This window comes from Papio anubis, chromosome 2 (genome assembly GCF_008728515.1).
Source record: "Papio anubis isolate 15944 chromosome 2, Panubis1.0, whole genome shotgun sequence".
In the NCBI taxonomy this organism is placed as follows: domain Eukaryota; kingdom Metazoa; phylum Chordata; class Mammalia; order Primates; family Cercopithecidae; genus Papio; species Papio anubis.
This window is the reverse complement of record NC_044977.1, coordinates 94,150,516-94,175,109: the sequence shown is the minus strand read 5'-3', so window position 1 is coordinate 94,175,109 and position 24,594 is coordinate 94,150,516. Positions and strand designations below refer to the sequence as shown.

The following is a 24,594-nucleotide window of genomic DNA, read 5'->3' as shown; positions in this document are numbered from 1 at the left end:
CAGGGAAGGACTGGTCTGAGTGGAGAGGGGGGACAGCACTGAGAACAGAGAAGGGGGCAGGGATAGGGAGGTGGTATCAGAAATCACCTTAGTAATGGGTAGGTTCTGGGGATGAAGGGAGAGAGTAAAATTGAAGACCATGCCTCAAGCTGGAGATGGGGGCTGAGCAATGATGGGAACCTGTGGGCAGAGTTCATTTCTTCCCCTAAGAGGAGCTGAACCAGGGTGACTAAAGGACCACTGAGCGCCCTACCAGAATTCCCAGTCCCTAGCCCCGCAAACACCAGGTGAAGTCTCCACGCTCTTACCTCCCAGCTCTGGAGCTGTGTGACTCCCTGAAGCGGGTCTGGGTCTGGCCCCTCCAAAAATCCTCAACCCGGCACTTGTATTCAGTGTCAGGTGAATACTGCTGCTCACTGGACCTGGCTGGACTCTGACTAAAGCTTACATTCTGGGCAGACATGCAGTGCTCTGGCCTTGAAGGCAGGGGCCAGGACAGGAGTTACTCTCCCCACTTACCCACACAGCTCATGATAGGGCCCAGGCAGACTGCTCAGACTGATGGGAAACCTCATGAGTGCCTCCCAGCCCATGGCTCTGGGGGCTAAGCAGACAGACTCCTCCACCCACTGCTCACATGGCTTAGATCCAGCTGGCCCCACTCACCCATCTTCTGTCAGCCTGGACACCCATGGGGAGCAGGGCAGGAATCCCATAGGGCAACTGTCACCCTTTCCTCAGGGAGGACAAGGGTTTCAATGGCACTTTGGGGTGCAGGCCACCATCCCAATTGACTACAGGATTCAAACTTCAGACCTCAGTAGGCACCCAAACAACCAAAGATCCGAGTGAATATGAAACCCAGCGGTGCAACTCCGAGCCAGAATCCTGGACCACAGCCCATGACCACTTCCAGGAAGGCAAGGCTTCCTTCCTCTCCTGCCCCTCCCAGGTGGCCCTAACCCTGTGCAACAGGCCACTTGCCAGGGAGCTTGAGGGGAAGAGAACAGTCGGGTCCTGGCCAGTCCCAATCTGTCTTAGAGACGAGAATGATGACGAACACCCGTGGGAAGGAATTTGGAGCAGGAGACCAGAAGGGCAGGCACAAGGATGGGTTCCGGCTCCCACTGCTGCTCTCTATCCACCGCCACCACTTCCACCCAGGAAGCTCCCCGCCTTAGGTAGATGCCATAAGACAGGTGGAGGCTGCACTGGGCTGGGGAGGTGTGACACCTAGGCTTTCACTATGCCCCCTCCCACTGCCTAAGTCCTGATGCCCATCACAGCCCTTTCTGCTGAGGCCTGGGACCTTCCCCTCCGGGCACTGCAGGGAGCTCTGCACTCACTAATGTGCAGCGCTGGAGAGTGCCCTCTAAGCACCCAAGAAATTACTTTGGTTATGGAACTAACAATTGTTTCCTTCCTGGTTATGGAACTAACAATTGTTTCCTTCCTTCTACTCTTCCCTTCTGTTCGGCTCACATTTCCCTCTCAAACTCTCTGACACAGGGTTCCATCAGGAGCACTGCACCCCTCCGCACCCCTCCCCACCCCTCTGCCACAGAAGGTGCATGAATGCCCCATCTCCTGCTCACAACCCTGTGGACCCATGGTTAGGCCGTTTCTTTAAGTGAAGAAACTAAGTCTCATAAAGGCTCTGTCTTGCTGGGGTCTCACAGCAGGAGCTAGGATCTGAACTAGGGTCCTTGAGCTAGTCATTCACCCTCTCTGAGCCTAATTTTCCTCCCAGGTAAAACGCGTATCACAATATGATGGGGACCAAATCCATAGCGGGGACACAAAGCGACAGTTGCCTGGGAGGCCTTTTGAGAAGCTCTGCGGAGAGCTAGGCGTGTCCCGACCCGGTTTAGAGGAGCCCAGCTCCTGTTCCTCCCCAGATGAGAAAGAGACTGGCCCCGCGTTTGGGCCGCCTCCCAGCTACAGACGCAGGGACCGCGGGGCTCTGAGACCCCGCGCCCAGCCAACCGGACACAGGGACCAAAGCGCCTAGCAGACAGGGCGCAGGAGACGCCCATCAGGCGGCGCGCGTCCACAGGCACCTGCACTCACCGAGGGTCCCGAGGAACAGTAGGGCGAGAAAGACAAGCTTCATGTTTGAAGTCCGGAGGCGACTTGGCAAACGAAGGCTCTGCCACCTGCGCCTGCCCTGCGCCCCTTTATTCAGGGCTTTGCCCCGCCCTGTTGCCCAATAGACACCCCTTCCCTCCCCACTCCCCGCGGCCAGGTCTACCTGTTCCTTGAGGATCCAGGCTCCGGAAAGCCCTGAGGCGGGGCAGGACTCCACACCTTGCCGGGAGAGGAAGGCCAGCCTGCGCCTCACCTGTCCTGGTTCTGCCTGGCTACTGCAATGTTCTTTCTCTCTCACTAGTCTGCAAGTCCCTAGGAGTCGCAGTCCCTTGAGCCTTGTCTCGGCTCTGGTCTCAGTGCCTTCTAGAGGGCAGGACACAGAGCAGAGGGTCTTTACTGGAAGATCGCCTTGACCTGTGAGACTGCTGTCTTCAGCAGATGACCTTGAAGGTGCCTAGGAGCCAGTTAGGGCAGGTGGGTTTGCTTTCACCTTGGCTCTGCAGTGAGCCCTGAGTTGAAAAGATGACCCAACCGCCCCCAGCAGCAGCCTAGGGACAGCTGACAGAGAAAATAGAGGCTGCCCAGAGTCCCAGGCAAGCTGCCCAGGGGGTGTCTCCCTGCCCTACTGAGACCCACAGTACAGCTCCCAGAAAACAGACAGGGACCTCAGAGGGGAATGGCCACCACCCAAGGCTGGCTCCAAGTTCTTATTTGCCAACAAGAAAGATGCCCTATGGCTAGGATGCCCTACTATTTGTTTCTTTTTTTTTTTTTTTTTCCCTCCACCTCCTCCTTCTTTTTTGGTGTTGATAGTATTCAGTAGGAAACAGTAACCTCATTTTAACAATTGCCATAAACGTCAGATTTTAAAATTCAAAAGCTAGAATACTGCTTTTAAGAATACATCTCATAAACACAGTCCCATGACACACAACAGCCCAGGTACAAATGTCTCCAGGACACCATTGCATGCTATTAATCAGTTGGAAGCAAACTAAACATCCATCTCTGGGGCAGTGTCACACACAGCACGGTGCCTGTGGGACACATTGGGGGCCTCAGAAAGAACATCCTGTGTGTATGGATGTAAACTTAGCCCGAGAGTAACTAGGCAGGGCACAGTGGCTCATGCCTGTAATTCCAGCATTTTAGGAGGCCAAGATGGGAGGATTGCTTGAGCCCAGGAGTTCAAGACTAGTCTGGGCAACATAGGGAAACCCCCATTTCTACAAAAAATACAAAAATTAGCCCAGCATGGTGGTGTGTACCTGTGGTCCCAGCTACTTGGGAGGCTAAGGTGGGAGGACCATTTGAGCCTGGGAGATGGAGGTGGCAGTGAGCCATGATCGTGTCACTGCACTCCAGCCTGGGCAACAGAGTAAGACTCTGTAACCCCCACCAAAAAAAATAAAAAAGAGATAACTAAGTGAAGAAAAAAGGTACCAACAGTGAGGGAAATAATAAGTCACCTGAACACCTTTCTTGGCAGGTGAGTCTGGCCAATATGTGACTCTGAAATCTGCTTATTCTGATAAGCCAGTCTTAACTCTGTGTAGATTACTTGGTACTAAAAAGCATTTCCTGGAGCAGATGGGCAATGCCCCAGGGAGCCAGCTCTGCCAAGAGTGAGCATGCAGTGGGCATCCAGCCATGGAGAAGCAGGCGCAGCCCAAGGTGGAGAGGCCATTAAGGAGGCTGGGGAGCCCCTCCATCTCTGGGCATGATCCTGCCAAGGCACAGGGTGGAGGCTAATCAGGGATCCTGCTTGCCTGCCATGAGACTGGGGTCTGAGATTTGGTGCTAGAATCACCAGCTGGGTTTTGCGGTGACAGATCCAAGGTCTCTCATTGTTTGGAAACATGATATTGCACCATTAAAAGTTGCCTTCATCAATAATTGCAGTAAGTTCTTTCAAAAATACTGAAGAAATGCAAAATTGACTAATTCCCAGGAGTGCTGAAGTGTCTTTGTACCTAAATTGGCAACTAGACTTTGCCTTTTCATCATTATAAAAGAATTAAGAAACATCATAACCCATGTCTCTTTTTCTCAGTGCAAATTTAAAATAGGATGACTGGGAGGTCAGAGGGCCCTGGACCCTCTTACGTATGTTACAGTGTTGGCAAGAACACAGAGAACCTGGGGGCACCACCAAGAAGCTCAGCTTAAGGAGGGCCCTGAAGGCAGGATGGGTAGGCAGCAGGGCAGACTGTTTTCCTGCTGCGCCTTTTGGAACAGCCCAGCCCCAGGGCAGGAGTGTGCGCATCTGGACACAGGCAGAGCAGCCCCCCAAGGCCATTTGCAGAACAGGCTGATGTAGGGGATGAGTCTGCCCCCAAAACAATGAAGTTTAACTGATCTATTAACAGCATTCATTCATTCATTCATTCATTCATTCATGCCAGAACTGGTAGATGCCATGAGAGACAGAGAAGAGGGGTGTGTCCTTGCCCTCAAGAGCTCACAGGACCATGGGGGAGGGACGGGCACAGGAATGCACTTCTATCACAGAGGCTCCCTAAGAAGAGGCCAAGCAGCATAAACCAAGAGAGTGTGAGGGCCCAGAGGAGGAATGACCAGCACCCATCATGAGGGCTCCAGAAGAACTCAAGGAAGATATGGCCTGGGTACCTGAAGGAAGGTGAGATTTCTACAGGTAGAGCATTCTGTAAAGTAAACAACCAAACAAGTAAAGGCGTGGGAGCCATGAACCCAGTGACCAATTACCTGAGCACCAGGGACAACAAAAGGTCACTCTGGCTTTCTGGCCAGGAATTCTTCTCTTTTTTTTTTTTACAGACAGGGTCTCCCTCTGTCACCTAGGCTGGTATGCGGTGGTGGTACAATCACAGCTCACTGCAGCCTTGACCTCCTGGGCTCAAGCGATCCTCCCACCTCTGCCTCCCAAAGTGCTGGGATTACAGGCATAAGCCATTGCAGCCAACCATGGCTTGGAACTCTTGTTGGAAGAAGGATTAACAAAATCCTCCTCCTCTATCCTGAGTTCCACATCATGTGTTCATCTGCCTCTGGATAGCTACTCTTGCAGGTCCTGAAGGCACCTAAATTTAATATCAAAAATGCAACTCACGTAGTCCCTCCAACCCTGCACCTTCTTTTATATTTCTTACCACTTTCCACCAAACCCACCAAAGAGCCACAGAGGCACCCTCAAATCCTTTGGCCAGCTAGCTCTGTGCATGTTATAGGCACTTGAAGATCAATATCAGTTGAAGGAATGAATAAATGAAGAGGAAGAACAGGCTAAGAAAGGGACAAAGGATCCTGTTTGTAATGTGTTGGGTCTGAAGGACAGTGAGGGTCAGGGCTGGCTAAGCCAGGCCACGCCAAAGCCTGTGTACATGGACTCATTAATTTATCCATTCATTCACCACTGGTCTATGGGACATCTCCAATGTGCCAGGAGTTGGGTCAGATCTCGAAAAGCCTGCAGGGAAGCAGAATGCAGGTTTCCAAACGCTGAGATGGTAGCATGAGTTTAAGGAGCACAAAGAAGGTAGCTGCTCTGGGAACCACCATGCAGTGGCAAGAGTTAGTGTTCAACAGGCAGGTGTGGGAGGCTGCCTCCCTTCCCCCTAACCCTGCTCCACCCCCACCCTCAAAACTCCCCCAAGGAGCCTTTACAGAATTGCAGGCCCAAGCCCCACCAGCAGGCAATAGTCTTTGGCCAACCTAAGTGCTCCCTGCAAGCCAGTAAACCTGACACCCTGCCCTCACTGAGCCTCTAGCTTCAAACCCCAAGAAGAGTGTTGGGAAGGAAGTGTGAGATCTGTGTAGAACTGGCTCCAGGTGGGATAAGGCAGAAAAGGCCTTCCTGAGACATCTATTCACACTTGGACAATAGCCTGGCAGACGGGAGAACTCCGGCCATTTCTTTTCCCTGCCAGTGGTGTGAGATTGCTGACTTGAGAGCCACTTAATTAGATATTTAGGGATTTGGGGTGGGTTAACTGATGGCAGCTTGATGTCAGGCATAGTAGATTCCAGGTATGTATTTATGCCATGGAATTAGCAAATGCTCTAAATCAGGGCTTCCTGCCTCCACGCCCCTGGAGGGCCGGTTGACAAGCACACAGCTGCCTAAGTTCATCACTGTTTGGTGTCATGCAATGTCCACGTTCATGTAGGTGTGTTTGTGTGTGGGTGGCTGTGCCATCCCTAGCAGAGAAATAGGATAATAATCTTTAATATTTGGACGGCATTTTAAAATTCAAATAGTGCTGTCAGTGACTTTGTCTCGTGTGGCTTTAACAACAGCTCTGTGAGTTAAGACAGTCACTGTTTCCATTCTAAAAACAGGTACTCTGAGTGTCGCCTGAGGTCACACACTGAATAAGATACAACTGCTATCCCTGAGTCTCCCATTAGGCCCACAGCCAGGGGCTTTCTCCTTTACAGGCCAAGAACCCTCTGAGAGCTCAGGATGCAGAGACTGAGGCCCAGGGATCTCAGCAGAAAGGGAACCCTGAAAGAATTGAACCCTTCCATGAAGCAGGCCCTGCCTGGCCCCTTCCACACATCAGCCATCTTCCGATGCTCTGCAAATATCAAAGGTGCTTGTTACACCTGTTTCCAGCTGAGTGGACTTGGGCAAGGCACTTTGTTCATGGTCTCACAGGCAGTGGAGAGTAGAGCCAGAAATCCACCCAGGACCCCATCTGGTGACTCCTTAGGGCCTTGGTGCCTTAGTAATGATCATTTATTTGCTGGTCACCCTGAAGAGAGGGGCAGAGAATGGGCAAGAAGGAGAAAGAGAGGGATGGAGAGCTGCCTGTGTCTCTACCCACCCAAGTCCCCACAAAATCCCAACACAATGATCTCAAGAGAAAGGCCCTCACATTTGGCCCCACATTGGCCCCTTTGAAGACAGCCAAAGGCCCTGAGAGTCTGGGAACGCTTGTGGGCTCCTGGAAGCTTCCATTAGGAGGGAAGATCTGCTGAAGGGCACCAGGCAGGAAAACAGTGGCTTCATTAGCCAACATATATTGTTGCCAAATATTGCCCAATTTACAAAGGTCCCACAGAGACAAGGAGCTTCTGTCTGCTTGGATGAGCCCTCTTCTTCCTCTTCCTCTTCCCTCCCCTCACCTGACCCTTCTCCTCTGCAGGACCCTCTGCCCTCTGGGCCCTCTCCTCACAGGGACAGCCCTCCCAGGGTTGGCTGCTTCAAAGACCTGCTGAGCATGCTCCCCAGTGGCCAAGGAGCAGTGGAAACAGCTCAAGCTTCCAGTCCCACCCTACTTCTGAGCTTTCAATTCTCCTGGCCAGGATAGCACCCCAAGTTCCTGGTAGACATCTGAACTGAGCACCTAATCACCACATCCATTGAGAATGTACAGCAGGTCAGGCCCCAGGGGACAGCCTTCTGGGAAGGTGCTGGCCCAGAGGGAGCATGTGGGTGGCCCAAGGCGAGTCATGCAAATTTCTTCCCAGAAGGAATGAGGCCCTGTCCCAGGGAAAGCCCAGGCATGAAGCACCTAAGTTGCTGACCCATGGTGCTTCCTCCTACAAGGCTGCATTCTGGAGGGGGCTGCTCCACAGGCGTCACTGTGCTGGAGGCCTCTGTGTCTGCTGTCTGTGTCCTGCAAGGACAAGATCAGCTGGATCCTTCACTCAGTAGGAGCCTGAGATGGGTGAGTGGAGGAGTGAAGAGGCTTGATTTTCCTCCATTTCTCTGAGTGAGGCTGCTTATCCCCAGCTCTTCCAGGCTAGAGATGCCCAGCTCTCTGACCAGTCCTCAAGCCTCACTACTGCTCTGGTAGCGAACTTCCTCATCCCACCATTCCTTTATTCACCTGACAGCTGGGCAGACAGGAAGGCATGGGGAGAGGTGTGGTTAGAAGCTCAGAGATGGGATTGGCTGGCTAGGTTTGAACCAGTTCCACCCTAAACAGCTCCCTGGACCTAGGTCAGTCTTTCAACCTATCTAAGCCTCAGTTTCTCCATATGTAAAAAAGAGATACAAATAATATCCACCATATGAGGTGGGTAGAATTAAAACCCGATGTTGAGATTCTTGTGCAGTGCTCAGTATAGGCAAGTTGTCCTTGATATTTGCAGATACTCATGAGCCCCCACTGTGTGCGAAAACCTCAGCTGGGCACAGAGGTTCAGGGTTGAGCAGGAAGGAGCCCAGCCTCCAGCAATGCCTGGTCAGCGAGAGGGGCTGCATGAACCCAGAGAGTCACAATCCTACTTGCAGAGAATGTTAACAGAGGCTGCAGGGAGCTTTGAGAGTGGAAGAGAGAGTGGCAGAGTCTGTTCTCCAAAATGGCCCTCTAGGAGAGCACACACTGCCCCCAGCTGCCTGCCTTTTCTAGAGTGTTCACAATCTGGCTGGCCTACTCTCCATCTGTGTCTCTCTCCTAATCCCTGCCTCCTCTCTTTCTCTGTCTCTCTCTCTCTCTTCTTGGCTTACCTTCTCCCTCTCTATCTCCCTGTCTCTATTTCCCTCTCTCTCTTAAACACCTATGTCTATAGGTGTTATGGATGCCTGCCATAGGGAGGGGATCTGACCCTGGCTGAGCTTCCTCTAACATAGTACTTGTAACTACTGACACCTGTCCCTGCACTCGTGCCCTCACTCTGAGCTCCAGGAGGGAAGGTACTATGGTTGACCAGTTCTGCATTCCCAGGGCCCACCTCTAGGCTTGGTCCAGCAGACAGCCTCCCTCAGGGCTGTTGACCAGGTGACTGTGGGGAGCAGAGGACAAGCCCTGCGTAAAGGCACATGGAGAAAGGAGCAGGGAATGGGCCACCCAGTGCCCCTTCCTCGCCCTGTGCAGTACCCACCTGTGTGTGTCTTGAGGATGGAGAGGCTGAAGAGATATCTCCATCACCCCCAGCACCTAGCACCTGCCTGCAGGGAAGCTGGGACCTACTTCTCCTACTGAAAGGCCTCCTCTTCTACAGCCCCATCAGCTTCCAAGGATAAGCAGCAAGGGCACCGGGAGAGAATCAAGGCAGTGCCAATGATGACAAAAAGAGCAAAAAGAAATATAGGGGCTGTGGGCCATGGGGACAATTTCCCAAATTTTTAACACACATCCCTTTCAAGGCCACAGATACTGTCATCCTGGCCAATTATGTTTGTAGTCTGAGGCTTGTTGGAGCCTCCAGAGGGTCCTTAGCAGCCCAGGGCCTCCCTCTGTCTCTCTTTCTGGGCATGAGTCTTTTCCAGTGACACCCCTCCCTTCTTACTCTTCCCTCCCCTCTCCCTCCCAGCTCTAGATTCTACCCTCCCTATTCTTCCCTCTACTCTTATTCAGCTAAAACCAGAAGTAAAGCTAGCACAAACTTATATGACTTTAGGAGGTGCCTACCATGAGCTGTGGCATTTATAGTGTGTGTTTTTACTGAAATTATACCCTCCTAAGGCCATGTGGCAGGCAAGCTACAGAGAGTTCTCATCCAGGGTCCTCTCCGGGGCATCCTGTCCATTCATCCTTAGCCTCCTGTGGGGTCCTGTTGAAGGATAGAGAAGGAGCAGAGACAGGGGCAAGACACCCCTTTTTTGTGATCAACCTAGCAAAACTTCATCCTGAGCAGTCTTCCTGCAGAGGGTATTAATTTCCAGAAAATCGATTTTGGAAAAGACCCGTGTGTGTGTGTGTGTGTGTGAGAGAGAGAGAGAGAGAGAGAGAGACAGGGTCTTGCTCCATTGCCCAGGCTGGAGTGCAGTGGCACAGTGTAGCTCACTGCAGCCTCGAACTCCCAGGCTCAAGAGATCCTCTTGAAGTTCAGCCACCTGGTCAGCCCTCTTGAGTAAAAGCTGACCTCTCCAGAACGTGTGTTGTTGGAGGAATTAGGGGGAAGCTGTGGGTATGGGGCTGGGGTCCAGGACAGCAATGCCTCTGAACCAATAATGTTGTTGCCAAATGTTGCCCCATTTGTAAAGGAAACTCAGCAATCAAAGAACTTCTCTCTGCTTGAACCAATCCTTTCTGTTTCTTCCTCTTGTCTTTTTCGCCCCTCTCTGGAACCCCTCTGGGTGGCCTTCTCCTCACTCCATCTGGCAAGGCAGAGGTCAGACTCTCCATGTCTCTAGGTCAATACTTGTGTTTCCTTACTGATTCTCCTTTCTCTTTCAGTCACTACATGTCATCTGTGCCCAGGTGCACTCAGTTCTTCCTCCATCCTGCCTCTTGTGCCTGCCTGTTATTTTCTGTTCCATGGTCCGGAGATGACCCTGGAATCCTGCCTCAGCTTCTGACTGCTCTCCTGACCCTCATCTCTCCAAATGCACCCATCCCCAAGGGAAGCTTTCAGAACCACAGAGCTAACCATGGTTCCAAGGAATCTTTTCTTGCCCTTCCTCTCTTCTTCCATAATCTGCTCCTGAAGAACCTCATTCTCCTTCCTCTTTTGGATTAATACCTTCTCTGTGCTGAAAACTACTTTATTCTGCTCTACTCTGGCGATGTGTACTCAACTGTGCACAGAACAGCTCAGCCTAGAAGTCCCACCAGCACCTCAAAACAGCATGTCCAACTTCCAGTTCTGGATCAAGATGGAGTAGGCACATCGCTCTCTATTCCTCCCACTAAGTACAGATTAAAACGCTAAAGATTATAGATGTAGTGGCTTAAAACAACACAAATGTATTATCTTACAATGCTAAAGATCAGAGTTTCAAAATCAGCAGTGAACTAAAGAATGCAGGGCTGTTTTCCCTCTGGAGGCTCCGGGGGGAATCCATTTCCTTATTTTTTTCGGCTTCTAGAGCTGACCCCATTCCTTGGATCTGGGCTGCACATCATTCTCACCTCTGTGGCTCTCATCACATCTCCATCTCACACTCTGACCTACCTGCCTCCTGCCTGTAAGAACTGTCATGATTACATTGTGGCCATTCAGAGAATGTCCCCATCTCAAGATCTTAATAACATCCGCAAAGTTCCTTTTGCCATTTAAGCTAACATATTTACAGGTTCCAGGAATTAGGACATGGACATCTTTGGGGTCCATTATTCAGCATACCACTCCAGTAGACTGTAATAAATCATGTGTGTACTAAGTAATACCTACAGTAACCACTAAGTAACCTATACAAAGATATATACTCAAAGTTACTATAGGTATATCAAAATGGAATTCTAAAAAATGTTTAAGTAACCCACAGGACAGTAAGAAAAAGAAAACAGTAAAATCTAAAAACAGAGAGAAAAAATAAAATGAAATGGCAGGCTTAACACTAACATATCAATAATTATGTAAGTAAATAGTCTAAATACTCCAATTAAAAGAATGGATTGGAAGAGTGGATTAAAAAACATAACCCAGCTCTAAACTGCCCACAAGAAACTCATTAAAAACAATAACAATGTAGGTAGAGTGAAAGTAAAATGATAGAAAAACATAAACCATGCAAAAAGAAAGCAGGAAGAGCAACATTAATATTAGATAAAGTTGAATTCAGGGCAAAGAAAATTATTAGGGGCAGAAAGAAACATGTAATAATGAAAGAGTCAATACACCTAGAAGTCATAACAATCCTAAATGTACCCACCAAAAAGCAGAGCTGCAAAATATGTGAAGAAAAATCTGATACAACTAGAAAGAGAAATAGATTCCACAATTATAGTTGAAGACTTCAAACTCCTCTGCCAACAACTGATAGAACAAACAGCAAGCAAATCAACAAGGGTGTAGAAGAATTCAACACCACCGTCAACCAGCAGCACTAAATCAACATTTATAGAGCCCTTTACCCAACAACGGCAGAATACGCATTCTTTTCAAGTCCCCACAGAATACTTACCAAGATAGACCATTTGCTGGGACATAAACTTTTTAAAAATTGAAATCATAAAAATTTATTCTTTGATCACAATGAAATCAAACTAGAAATCACTAGCAAAAAGATTGCAGAGAAATCTTCAAACCGTTAGAAACTAAATATCACACTTCTAAATCATCAGTGGGTCAAAGAGAAAACCTCAAGTAAACATTTTTTTAAATACACTGAATCTAATGAGACTGAAAATACAACATATCAAAATGTGTGAGATGCTGCTAAAGCAGTACTCAGAGGGAAACTTGTAGCACCAAATGATAACATTAGAGGAGGAAAAGCCTCATATCAGTAATCTAAACTGCCACCTCAAGGAACCAGAAAAGGGAGAGCAAAATAAACCTAAAGCAAGCAAAAGAAATAAAGCGGAAGCTATCACGACAGATCCTAAAGAAAATGGAAGGATAACTCAAGGACTACTATAAGGTCTCTACACACATACATTTGACAACTGATATGAAATTGACCAATTTCTCCAAAAAAAACAAACTATCACAACTCACAATATGAAACAGATCATCTGAATTAAGAAACAGAGTTCATGATTTTAAAACTCTCAAAAAAGACATCTTCAGACTCCAATGGTTTCACTGTCGAATTCTACTAAACGTTTAAATAATTATCACCGATTCCACACAACCTCTTCCAAAACCGAGAAGAGGAAATACTCTCCAATACATTCCATGAGGCCCGTTTGTTACCAAGAGAGAAAAAGGAGAGGGTCATCTCTGTTGTTCTTGGGGAAAACTCCCTATGTGATGTCAATGACTTTTATTTGCTCTCCCCCTACACACACACACACATACACACAAACATGCACACAAACACACACACAAACACACACACTGTCTTCATCTACTCTCCAACTCTATGGCCCTGCAAGGTATTACCATGTGAACCACGTGGCTCCTTTGATCTGGCTGCAGCCAACTGACCATTAGAGACCACCCAACTCAAGTTGGCCAAGTAATCTTTTTTAACTTAAAAACAAACTCTGATAAGAGAAATATTAAAACATAAATGTACAATTGAGCAAATTATCCCAAAGAACACTCATGTAACCACCACCCAGGTCAAAGAAAACTGCCAACATTCAAAATCCCCTTATGCCTCCATTCAACCCCACACCCTCTCCCAACCCCTAAATCTAGCTACTATTCTAATTTCTACACTACACCTTAGATCTGCCTACTTCTGAATTTTATATAAATGGAAACATACAATATGTGTTCTTTGTATCTGATTTCCTTCATTCAACATTCTGCTTGTGAGATCATCCTTTAATTCAGTTTCTAATTTTTATTTAATTTAGTAATAATTGCTAGTATTAGAAATACAATCTATTTTTGTATTTATCCTTCTGTCTGGCAAGCTTGCTAAATTCACTTATAAAATCTAATTACTTGGGAATTTCCACTAACATAATAATGAGAGCTTTATATTTTCTTTCCAATGATTTTGCACTGGATGGGACTTTCCGTACAATGTTGAATAGATATGGAGATAACAGCATCTGGGTCTTGTTCCTGATCTCAGATGCAAGCTTTCAACATTCTCCCCATTAAATATGTTATCCATTTTCTGTTGGTTTTTTTATAGATAGATTGTATAGCAACCTTTGTAGGTTAAGGAAGTGCCTTTAGATAGTTAGTTATAAACATAAATGGATGCTGAATTTCAGCATCGACTGAGATAATCATTTGATTTTTCTCTTTGGTGATGAATCATACCAATTTATTTTCAAATACCAAGCCAAACTTAAATTTCTCATGCAGTCTGTAAATGGCAATATTTGTCTTTTTAAAATACACTTTTTATTAAAGTGTAGCATACATATGCATATATAACAGCAGATGCACAAATCATAAATGTAGAGTTGGATGAATTTTTAAAATTTGAACTATATTTGAGAGCTATAAAATAGCTCTCAAATAAAGAGAAGATCACTAGCCCACAAAAACTCTGTACATGCCTCTTTCCAATCACTATCACAGGGGTAATCACTATCCTGACATCTAACACAATGTATTCATTATGACTGTATATGAAGTTTTTATAAATGGAATTGTATAGAAGGTGCCTGAGGCTTTTTGTTTAAAAATTTGTTTATTAGCCTCTCCAATGTTGTTCCATAAAGAAATAGCTCTTACATGCTCACTTCTATATAGTCTTTATGTATATGAGTGTAGTACCACAGTTACGTGTATATTCTATTGGTGATAGATATTTTGATCGTTTCTAACTTGGGGTTATTACAGTGGTGCTGAAGTGAACATATGTATTCTTTTCTGTTGGTCATGTACTCAGGAATGGAGTTTTACAGCACATGCCTATGTTCTGCTTTAGAAAATTCTGCCAGTTTTCCAAAGTTAATCATAACAATTCATATTCCCACCAATGTATATGAGAGTTCCAGCTGCTTGACAGCCTTGGCAACACTTGGTATTGTCTGTCTTTTTCATTTCAGCCACTCTGTTTGGGAATGTCTTTTGTCCATTTTTTGATTGTTTGGTAAGGCTTTTTCTTATTGGCTGATAGTTCTTTCAATATTCTTCAGAGTCACCATTTCCCTCCACTTGCCTCCGTGAGGGAGCCCAGTGCTCCTCCTCCCTCAGCTCTTCTAAGCCCAGATGAAGCCTGGCCCTTCTGGGCACATCCCAAGGCGGCATCTGCATTCTAGCTGACTTCCTTGTCCCTTCTTTGATTCACTGGGTCGTCTGGTGCCTGAAAGGCAGGGTCAGTGATGAGAGTAGTTAAACATCGCCGGCAGGGGAGTTTGAAACCAGCTCTACCTCTTCCCCACTCCCCAGATCTAGCCACATCATTCAGCCTGTCTCAGCTTCAGCGTCCCCATGTGAAAATAGGAATACTAAAAGCATCTCCCTCATAAAACTGTGAGAACTTAATGAAGTAACATAAAGATGCTTAGAACAGTGCCAGCACATGGGGGCTGCTCAATCAATATTTTTTGAATGAAGGAATGGATGTGTGAATTAATAAGTGAATGGATGTAAGATTTCAGTACAAGGCCAAACCACACTGTGAAAACTCAGTCAATATTAACTGTTATTGTTATTATTTCCAGGCATTTCTGGGCCCCGCTGTGAGCCAGACCCTATGCAGAGTCCTGGGGATCTGCAAGGAGGTCCCTTTCCACAGGCTCCAGATGAATCACAATCCAACAGAAGGTGTTGGCAAAGGCAAGTCCACCCTACAAGGAGGACAGAGGGCCATCGGGGAGCCACTTTCCCCAGCCTCCCTCCTGAAGCTGAACCCAGCAGCGTGCCCCAGCCCTTTTCCAGACATCTGTCTTTGTGATTCCTTGGGCTCCTCTCCACACCCACACTCCTTATGCCTGCATTCTGTCCTGTTATCTGTAACTCCCTGTAGCTCTTTCACTCCTCTCTCTTTTATGACGTCCCCCTCTTTCTCAGTCTCCAGGTCTCATCCTCTCTCTCCAGTTCTCCGACTCTCTCACCATCATGCCCTCTTCCCGCCCCACTGCCCTGAGACTTTTCCTAATGGCCTCTCTCAGCAGCCTGGGCAGCCTCCTTGAATTTCCACTCACCAGTCACCCAGCTGCATCCCAATTCTCAGTCCTGGCTTTACTCCACACATCTTATCTCTTCCCCTCCAAGGGTCCCTGGTCTACAAGGGAAGCTTTCCCAGAACCCATATAGCCACTTGGTCACTTCTCCAGAAGCTGAGGGTTGCTATGTTGTTGACAAAGGGCAGGTGACACACTTTGCTCTCCACAGTGCTATCAGCAGGCATGGGCAGGGGCCCTAGAGAGTGCCAGGGACCAAGGGGTGAGGCCAGGTCCACCCTGCTCTTAATCATCACTCCCCATCTTCCTGGACAGTGCAGCTGGATGAGGAAGCAGCCGCAGGATGCAACGTGGATGCTAGAGGACCAAGGGGAGGACAGAGAGCAGAAGATGACTGGCAGAATGAGGAACTAGTGGGTGGGCCTGGGGACCTGGTAGATGAAGCAGGACCTGATGGCTATTTGGAAATGGAGGAAAGAGTCACAAAAGCGAGCAATTTCCAGGATATTTGGAAATATTCTGGCTTGAGGTTACTACCATGAAACAATTTGACCAAGAAAATCAGACACTCTCAGAAAATAACATTTTTTATGCCATTTTACAAATGAGGTCTCTAAGCCCAGAGGGGGCATGTGGCCTGCTCAGACCTGACATGGTGTGACCAGGTAGAATCCAGTTTCCTGACTCCTTGCACTTAGAGGGGTTCCCCTCAACTAAAACCATCCTCACGGAGCATTTACCCTGGACCAGGTCCTTGTTAGGTACTGGGTCACCAAACTGAGTTAGTTCTGCCCCCAAGGGCAACAGAAAAGGGAATAGGCAGTTACCACCATAGGAGATGACAATGTCCACGGACCATAATAACAGAAGAAGCATGTCCCCAAGGCCCTGTGGTGGGGAATCTGCCTCCCACCTGTGGTAGCTCTGGAGGAGGGGCAGCCTGACCCTGTGACATGCAGGGAAACCCCGTAGCCCCCTGTCTCCCACCCTGGCATCTTCCAGCAACCTCCACAAAGTGGGTTTGGCCAGAACCAAGTGATTGAGGGAGAGATTATAGGGCCCAGGAATTGTGGGGTCCTATGGGTACCTAGAAGACCATCTGCTTTTACTCTGAGGATGCAGGAGCCAAGGCAGAAGGCTGAGAATGGACTGAGAGGGGGAACAAGTGGGGAGCAGAAAGATGATTGGGAAGGCTCCATCAGTGACCTGGGAGAGAGATGAAGTGGCTTTTCTGTTTGTTTGTCTGTTTGTTTGAGACAGAGTCTCACTCTGTCGCCCAGTTTGGAGTGCAGTGGCACGATCTCTACTCACTGCAACCTCTGCCTCCCGGATTCAAGTGATTCTCCTGCCTCAGCCTCCTGAGTAGCTGGGACTATAGGCACATGCCACCACCGCTGGCTAATTTTTGTGTTTTTAGTAGAGACGGGGTTTCCCCTATGGCTGGTTTCTAGGCTGGTCTCGAACTTCTGACCTCAAGTGATCCACCTACCTTGGCCTCCCAAAGTACTGGGATTACAGGCGTGAGCCACCACGCCCAGCCAGAAGTGGTTTTGATTAGGATGTGGCAGTGGAGAAACAGTGAGATGGCTGGATTCTTGACGTATTTTAAAAGAGGAGGTCATGGGATTTGCTTACATTACAAGGGGATGTGGGGTGTGAAGGAAAGAGGTGGATGATAGCACCAAGGTGTTTGGCCTGAGAAACTAAAAGGAGGGAGTTGCATTAACTGAGATGGGGAAGACTGGGAATAAAGCAGATTGAGGAGGAGGTGGATCAGAAGCTCCATTCTAATCATGGTGAGACTAGCAGACCCTGGACATCCAGGTGGATCGTGGAGAAGTCAGCTCCCTGACTCACTGCCACTCAGAATGGTATTGCTGCTATAGAAGCCAAAGGTAGAGGCCTTGAACTTTATTTAAAACTAATTTTTGGACCCTGGGCACATTTTCTCCCAAGGACAATGCAGATGCATATTCACACAAATTGCTGTGTCCAGCTCCTGGGGTTTGTAGAATGCTCTGTATCGTCCCTGGATTGTTCTCACATTTCCAGAGTTTGGACTCCTCAACCTTCCTAACCACCCTTGAAGCCCCACTCTGACCTTTCCGCACCATGCCCATTGTGCCTGTGGCGATGGATTGTCATGCCCTTGACTGCGGGGACCTGCTGCTCTCCTGCCTTACTTCATGCACATTGGTTCCTTCCTTGCTCGTGGACCCAGAGAGGGGCTGAAGTTTTCTCTGCATGGTCCCTGTCTGGTGCTGGGCCTGGCTCTGGGAATATCAAATTAAAACCTGTTTGTGGTCGATTGTTGACCGCATCATGACCTTTCCATGAGAGTAAGAGCAAGAAATGTGTGTCCCAGCTACAAAAAAGACAATGGCACATTCACGGGCTTCAAAAAGGTTTGTGTGCAGCTTTGGACAATGTTGATTTGTTATTTTACGGGTCACTCTGCATTACCCACCATTGTCAGTGCACAAAAGAATGTATTGAGACTAGATCTGAGCAGTTAAATACAAGACGTGAGAATTAAACCTAGGAGAGACGTCTCGAGAAGGAAGTACAGCTTCCTCAAACTAAGCATCTGCCCCAGAGACAGCCATGCAGTTTCCCCTCCAAGTGGGCCATGGGGGCTGACACATAAAAGCCAGGAGCCCTCGACAGCAGGGACACACCTGCCAATGGAAGTGCCCCAGCCTCCTCCACTGCTGATGGGCATCATGGCCCAGCCACACTCCATGCCCACAGCACTCACAGGCTGTCCCTGCCCTGGTGCCTGATGTCTCTCCTTGGCCACTACAACTCTCAGGGCCATTTGAGTACAGCCCCCCTCCAGGAAGCTCAGCCCCTGCACCCTTGTGACCTCTTCCTTCCTGCAACTCACTGCCCTGCCTGGATCACTGCTGAGCAAGTGGTCCTATAGAAGAAAGAAAGAAAGGTTGGCCTGGCTTGGTGGCAAGCACCTGTAGTTCCAGCTACCTGGAAGGCTGAGGTGGGAGGATCACCTGAGCCTGGGAGGTCGAGGCTGTAGTGAGCTGTGATTGTATCATTGCACTCCAGCCTGGACAATAAAGTGAGACCCTGTCAAAAAAGAAAGAAAAAGGAAAGGAAAGGAAAGGAAAGGAAAGGAAAGGAAAGGAAAGGAAAGGAAAGGAAAGGAAAGGAAAGGAAAGGAAAGGAAAGGAAAGGAAAGGAGAGGGGAGGAAGGAAGGGAGGAATCACTTTCTTAAGTCTAACTTTAGACAATCAACAAAACAATAAACCTATGAAGCTCTAATATGTAGCATTTGTCAATTTCTGTGGTGTAAAAACTCCTTGAATGACTTCAAGCTGCCAACATGGATGGGTGCCACTGAATTTGGAGTTGGGAGGAGATGAGTGATATTCCACTGTTGTATAACATTCCTACCATACAGATACAATAGGCTGAAATAACCTCAAGAGCCACAAGAATGCAAGGGAAAGGAAGATCAGAATGGGGGAAAATTTTGCAAATCCCTGACCACGTAACAGCCAGCTCCCATGAGCCAACGCCAGCACAGCACTGCCTGGAACCCAGCCTCTCCTCTCCTAGGTGTACGCCCAGCAGAAAGGCATACATGTGTGCACCAAAAACACAAACAAGAATGTTGATAAGAGCACCGTCCATACATATCCCAAATGTCTGTGAGTGGTAGATGGATAAATCAATTGTAATACTATCAACTAAGCAGTGAGAATGAGCTAACTGCTGCTGCCCACGACAATATGGTTGAATGTCACACACATAATATTGAGCATAAGAGGTTGGACACAGAAGAGCACCTACCACGTGCCTGCATTTATGTGAAGCTCAAGAACAGTAAAAACCAGTGCCCGTGAGGCCACAAGATAGGGGAATGTTAACCTCGAGGAAGAGGGGCAGGAAAGTGATTAATGGGAGCAAGAGTGGGGTCTGGGGGTGGAAATATTTCTATTTCTTGATCTGGGTGGTGATTACACAAAAGTGTTCATTTTGTGATAACTCATGTAGCTACACAAATATTAACTGTACCCGTTTCTATATGTATGTTGGGTGTCAATATAAAGTTTATTTTATTTTATTTAGTTAAAAAAAAAAAAACAGGGACAGGGGTCTTGCTGTGTTGGCCTGGGTAGCCTCAAACTCCCGGCCTCAAGCAATCTTCCTGCCTCTGCCTCCCAATGTGCTGGGATTATAGATGTGAGCCACTACACCCCGGCCAAAAGTTTATTTTTAAAAGCCCCCAGCAGGAAGGCATACAAATGACTTCGGCCTCATGAATAACCTTGGCACTCCCCAAAGGTGCTGTCCTTGTTTGGGATGTACCAGAGATACCCTTGGGAGGCCCCCTGGAGGCTGCAGAGCAAAGGTTTCTTGAAATATGGCCTCCTACCTCAAATGTCAACCCTGCTTGTCAGCCTTCCCCTTCCACCCCCTTCCCCCACCCTTGGTTGCCCTCACCCGAACCAAAGAAGTTTAGTCTAAGGTAAAAGTTTACTAGTCTGCAAAATAGCTTGCTTTGTCTGTTCCTATCAGCCTGCCCAGCTACTTAGGTCACAAGGCAAATACTTAAAGAGCCCCTAAGCTAACTAAGATTGCAATGCATTGTGGGCTGCAATAAAATGCAGCAAGACAACCCTAAAAACAAACAAACAAACAAACAAATGGCTGAAGAGGGAAGGGAGGGGTCGGAGAAGGGAAGAGGATGGAAATTTGTAAATGGACAATAGTCATGATTACCCAAGTCATAGTGGCATAGGTGTTTGAGCTGGGGCCTGGGCTCTGGACAGTAAAGGGTAAAAACTAGGGAGAAAAGAAAGAACGAAGTTGCTTGGCAGACTTTGGGGAACATCTTCTGAACACTTGCCCCCATAGGGTGCTGCTCTGAACACTGCTTGATCGTCAGCCACCTCCGTGAGGAAGGTCCTGTGACCATCATCCCCATCTCACAGATCAGGAGACTGAGGCTCAGGGCAAGATGAAACTGAGATTCCCTCCAGGCAGCCTCAGGCCTTAGGGGCTGTGCTCTCCTCACCACACCCCTACTCTTGCTCCACTAAAAAACTGCATGTCCCTGCTGGGAAGGCAGTGCCAAGAAGGGCCTGGAATGTTCTGCCAGTATCCACCCTCCTCCCACACTGGAACTGAGCCCTTACGATCTGGGGGCCACAGCGTATTGTTGTCAATCAAAATTAGCTAAACTTGATGAAGCAAGAACATTAAAAGTGCCCGGAGGAGGAATAAGGAAACAGATGAAAAATGAAGTCAAACATTCCCAGCAGGTGTGATACCTGAAGGTGTACAGTCTGTCTCACCCCATGCCCCTACCCACCACCTCGGGGCAGAGAGGTCAATTATTTCTCATCCTTGGGGGCTGCTGGGAAAGAAAGAAGGATGTACAGGCCTGGCCCTGGGGTGATGCCTCCTCCCTGGCCAGCCCCACTGCTTCCAGACCCTCTCTGGGACCCTGCTGCTCTCAGGACACAGCCAGCTCCTCTGGCTCTGGGAGCACCTGCCAGGACCAGGGGGAATGAGCCTCCTTCCATTCCTTCTGCCCATTAAATTCTGGATCAAGTCAGACCACAGCCCAGGGACCCAGCTGGAGTTCCAGGGATCCGGGAAGCCAGTAGCAGAAAGCCCAGGGTGCAGCCGGCCCAGCCTGAGGCAGGTGGCTGGCAGGTAATAAGGGCTGCTGGTGGGCCCCCACACTTTGTTCCCCTCAGTGCCCGCTGTGCTCACTCAGGCCAGCTGTGAAGGCCATGACACCGTCCACTGGGAAGTGAGGCGGAGCTCCCTGCCGGAGAGCCAGAATAGGCGGGAATGCAGGTACTGCTGGCACTCCCAGGGGGAGGGAAGGTGGGGAGCTCTGCTGAGGGGAAGTTTTCCAGAACTTCCTGGCCCCTGAGAAGAGCTCCCCACCTTCCCTCCCTCTGGGAGTGCCAACAGCTCCTGCATGGGAAAGAGGAAGCCCTGCAGGTGAGTAGGGACGTGGGGTGAGACAGACTGTACTCAAAGCTTTGGGGTCAGGGTTCACCGCCAAAGTGCAGCAGTTTGTGGTGCATTCATTGTTGCTGCCATTTTCTGGTTTTGGAGACCAAGGCCCAGACAGGTCTGAAGGAAATAATGCGTACAGTGGTCCATTTCCAAGATAAAGTGCCTTGAATCGGCTTAGGTCAGCAAACTACAGAAGGAACAGGATGTACTAGGCTCCTGCTTGGATAGCCAACGCCTGCTTGTTGGCCTCCCCCTTCCTCTCCCTTCCCCCACCCTTAGTTGTCCTCACCCGAACCAAAGAAGTTTAGTCTAAGGTAAAAGTTTACTAGTCTGCAAAATAGCTTGCTTTGTCTGTTCTTATCAGCCTGCCCGGCTACTTAGGTCATAAGGCAAAAAAGTTAGCTTAAAGAGCCCCTAAGCTAACTAGGATTGCAATGCATTGTGGGTTGCAACAAAATGCAGCAAGACAACCATAAAAACAAACCAACAAACAAACAAAACACCTAAAGCCCCTAACTAACAATCAATAGGCAACATCCAGGAAGATTGTAGCCCCATAGTACTCAGTCTATTGGGAACCGGGGGACGGACCTGTGCACTAGGGGATGAGTTGCTTGTTGAAACTTTGCTGGGTGTGCCTGCACGCCACACATCCGATCTTGCAAGACCGTCATTAAAAGTCGCACTTTCACTATTCTCGGTGTCTCTGAGTCCATTCTTCGGGTTTGAATGGGCGAGTTTGTTTCTCAGAAGTCTCTTGTCCATCCATGAAGATGAGGTGGGCTCCAGGCTGCATTAGGGAACTCATATCCTCCCAGAGGAGGGAACAAAAGCGGTAGAATGAATTGCAGCTGGGAAGACTTTGGTAAGATAGACACCAGAACTACCACTCTCCACAGAGAGGGGTAAAGAAAGCTATGGGGCCAAGAGAAGTCCAGCTCAGCCACGTAAGTAGACCAAGGTACCTTGTAAAGGTGCAAGCTTGGCCTCTGCACTATCCAGCCCCTGTACCTCAACATGCACCGTGCATCTGTTGACCACAAAGACATTTCTTCATCCTGGCCTGGCAGGACCCGGAGAAGACTATTTACCTCATTTTACAAGTAAGAAAACTGGGGCTCACAAAGGAGAACTTACCTGCCCAATACACCCATGTTTTAAAATAAACTTTTTATTTTGGTATAGTTTGATAGTAAAGTTGCAAAGATTGTTCAGAGATTTCCCATCCACTTCTCATCCAGTTTCCCCCATTGTTACCATCTTACATTACTATGGTACATTTGTCAAAACTAAGAAACTGACATTGGTGTGTTACTATTAACTAAATGCCAGACCTTATTTGGATTCCATCAACTTTTCTATTAATGTCCTCTTTTCTGTTCCAGGATCCCATCCAGGACACCACATTGCATTTACTTGTCATTTGTCCCGGCCTCCTCTGCTGTGACAGTTTTTGAGTTTCCCCTTAATTTTAAGGACCTCAACAGTTTTGAGGAGTACTGGTCAGGAATCCTGTAGAATGTCCCCCAGTCTAAGTCTGTCTGATGTTTTTCTCATTATCAGACTGGGATTATAGGTTTGGGGGAAGCATACTACAGAGGACGAGCACCCTTCTTATCACATCCTATTAGAGGGTGCCTTACATCCACAGTGGTGATGCTCACCTTCATCACTGGGTTAAAGGTGGTATCTACCAGGTTTCTCTACTAGTTACTCTTTTCCCCTTTCCATACTCAGTTCTTTGGAAGTGATTCTAGCCTGCCCAGAAAGAGGGTGGCAGAGGCTGAACTAAGCCTCATTCCCTGGAGGGAGGACTGTCTAACATGCTATTTGAAATTCTGTTTAAAAAAGATTTGTCTTTGTACTCATTTGTATATCATTTGATATAAACGATTTATTAAATCATTTATATCAGAAGAGTCTCACTTATATTTAATACTTTGGGTTATAGTACAATATAATACTATGTTAGTTATTTTGTTGTTCACATCATTCCAGCATTGGCCATTGGGAGCTCCTTCAGGTTGGTTCCTGTGTCCCTCTGATGTATTCCCATCCTTTTTGTTTTTGAGTACTTCCTTTCTTTCTGGTACTACAAGATGCTCCAGGCTCTTGTATTTTATCAGTCATTTCTCCAAGGATCCTTTGTTCCTTTTATTGCAGAATGGTATTTAGAAACCAAGACGTGAGCACTGGGGTGTCATTGCCTCTAGGCCCTCTCAGCAGACTGAGCCAGGTAATATATGCATACATACTAAATTATTATATATACACATATACACATTGTTTCTGTACCTATCCATCTGTGTATATACTGAGCTTCGTACTGATGTTTCCAACTCTAATCCAGTCTCCAGGATTCATTCCAGCCTTCCTTTCTTGTTAATCTGTAACTTTCCTCTCCCATAGTGTGAACAACCTGGCCCACCTTCTATCATGCATTTACTTATTTGCTCATTCCCAGTACACCTGTGAAGGTGTTTCAGAATCTTTTACCTGCGTACCCTTATAAAAAATAAATTTATCGGCCAGGCACAGTGCCTCACGCCTGTAATCCCAGCATTTTGGGAGGCCAAGGCGGGCAGATCATGAGGTCAGGAGATCGAAACCATCCTGGCCAACATGGTGAAACCCCATCTCTACTAAAAATATAAAAATTAGCTGGTCATGGTGGCATATGCCTGTAATCCCAGCTACTTGGGAGGCTGAGGCAGGAGAATCGCTTGAACCAGGAAGTCAGAGGTTGCAGTGAGCCAAGATCGCGCCATTGCACTCCAGCCTAGGAGACAGAGCAAGACTCTGTCTCAAAAATAAATAAATAAATAAATAAATAAATAAATAAATAAATAAATAAATAAATAATCAATTAGAGTACATTGTTCACAGTGCCTTTCATCTTTAGCCTAATAATTTCCAGGCAAAACATTATCTTCCAAAGTTATTTAGGCCAGTTCCTTCTCTTCCCAAGCCCCCATTGGTGCGGTTATATCATGAATTTGTAATAAAGTTTGTATGCTTTGTCTCCCAGCTCCGAATCACCCTTCAATATAGTATATGCGCTGACGTGGACTTCTCCAAGCATCTCTCTCCTTCAGTGAGCTCAGCAAGCTTGCTCGTTAGAGGGCGCCGGAGGGACGTTGCAGGAGG

General features: G+C 47.8%; 1 protein-coding gene across 3 annotated transcripts in view; it reads right to left on the bottom strand.

The window, feature by feature from the left end:
* The window catches only part of LTF (lactotransferrin), a 74,595-nt gene that overhangs the window by 26,679 nt on the left and 23,322 nt on the right, over nt 1–24,594 (bottom strand). Inside the window, exon 1 of one of the 3 annotated variants that reach the window (XM_009200964.2) lies at nt 2,071–2,404. The exons of 1 other annotated variant lie outside the window; for it this stretch is intronic. In XM_009200964.2, coding sequence (XP_009199228.1) covers nt 2,071–2,113 — 43 coding nt within the window. In that variant the 5' untranslated portion in view covers nt 2,114–2,404. Of the gene's footprint in view, nt 1–666; nt 1,162–2,070; nt 2,405–24,594 lie in introns of those variants that run through there. One more of the 3 variants, XM_009200967.4, reaches the window with a different exon arrangement.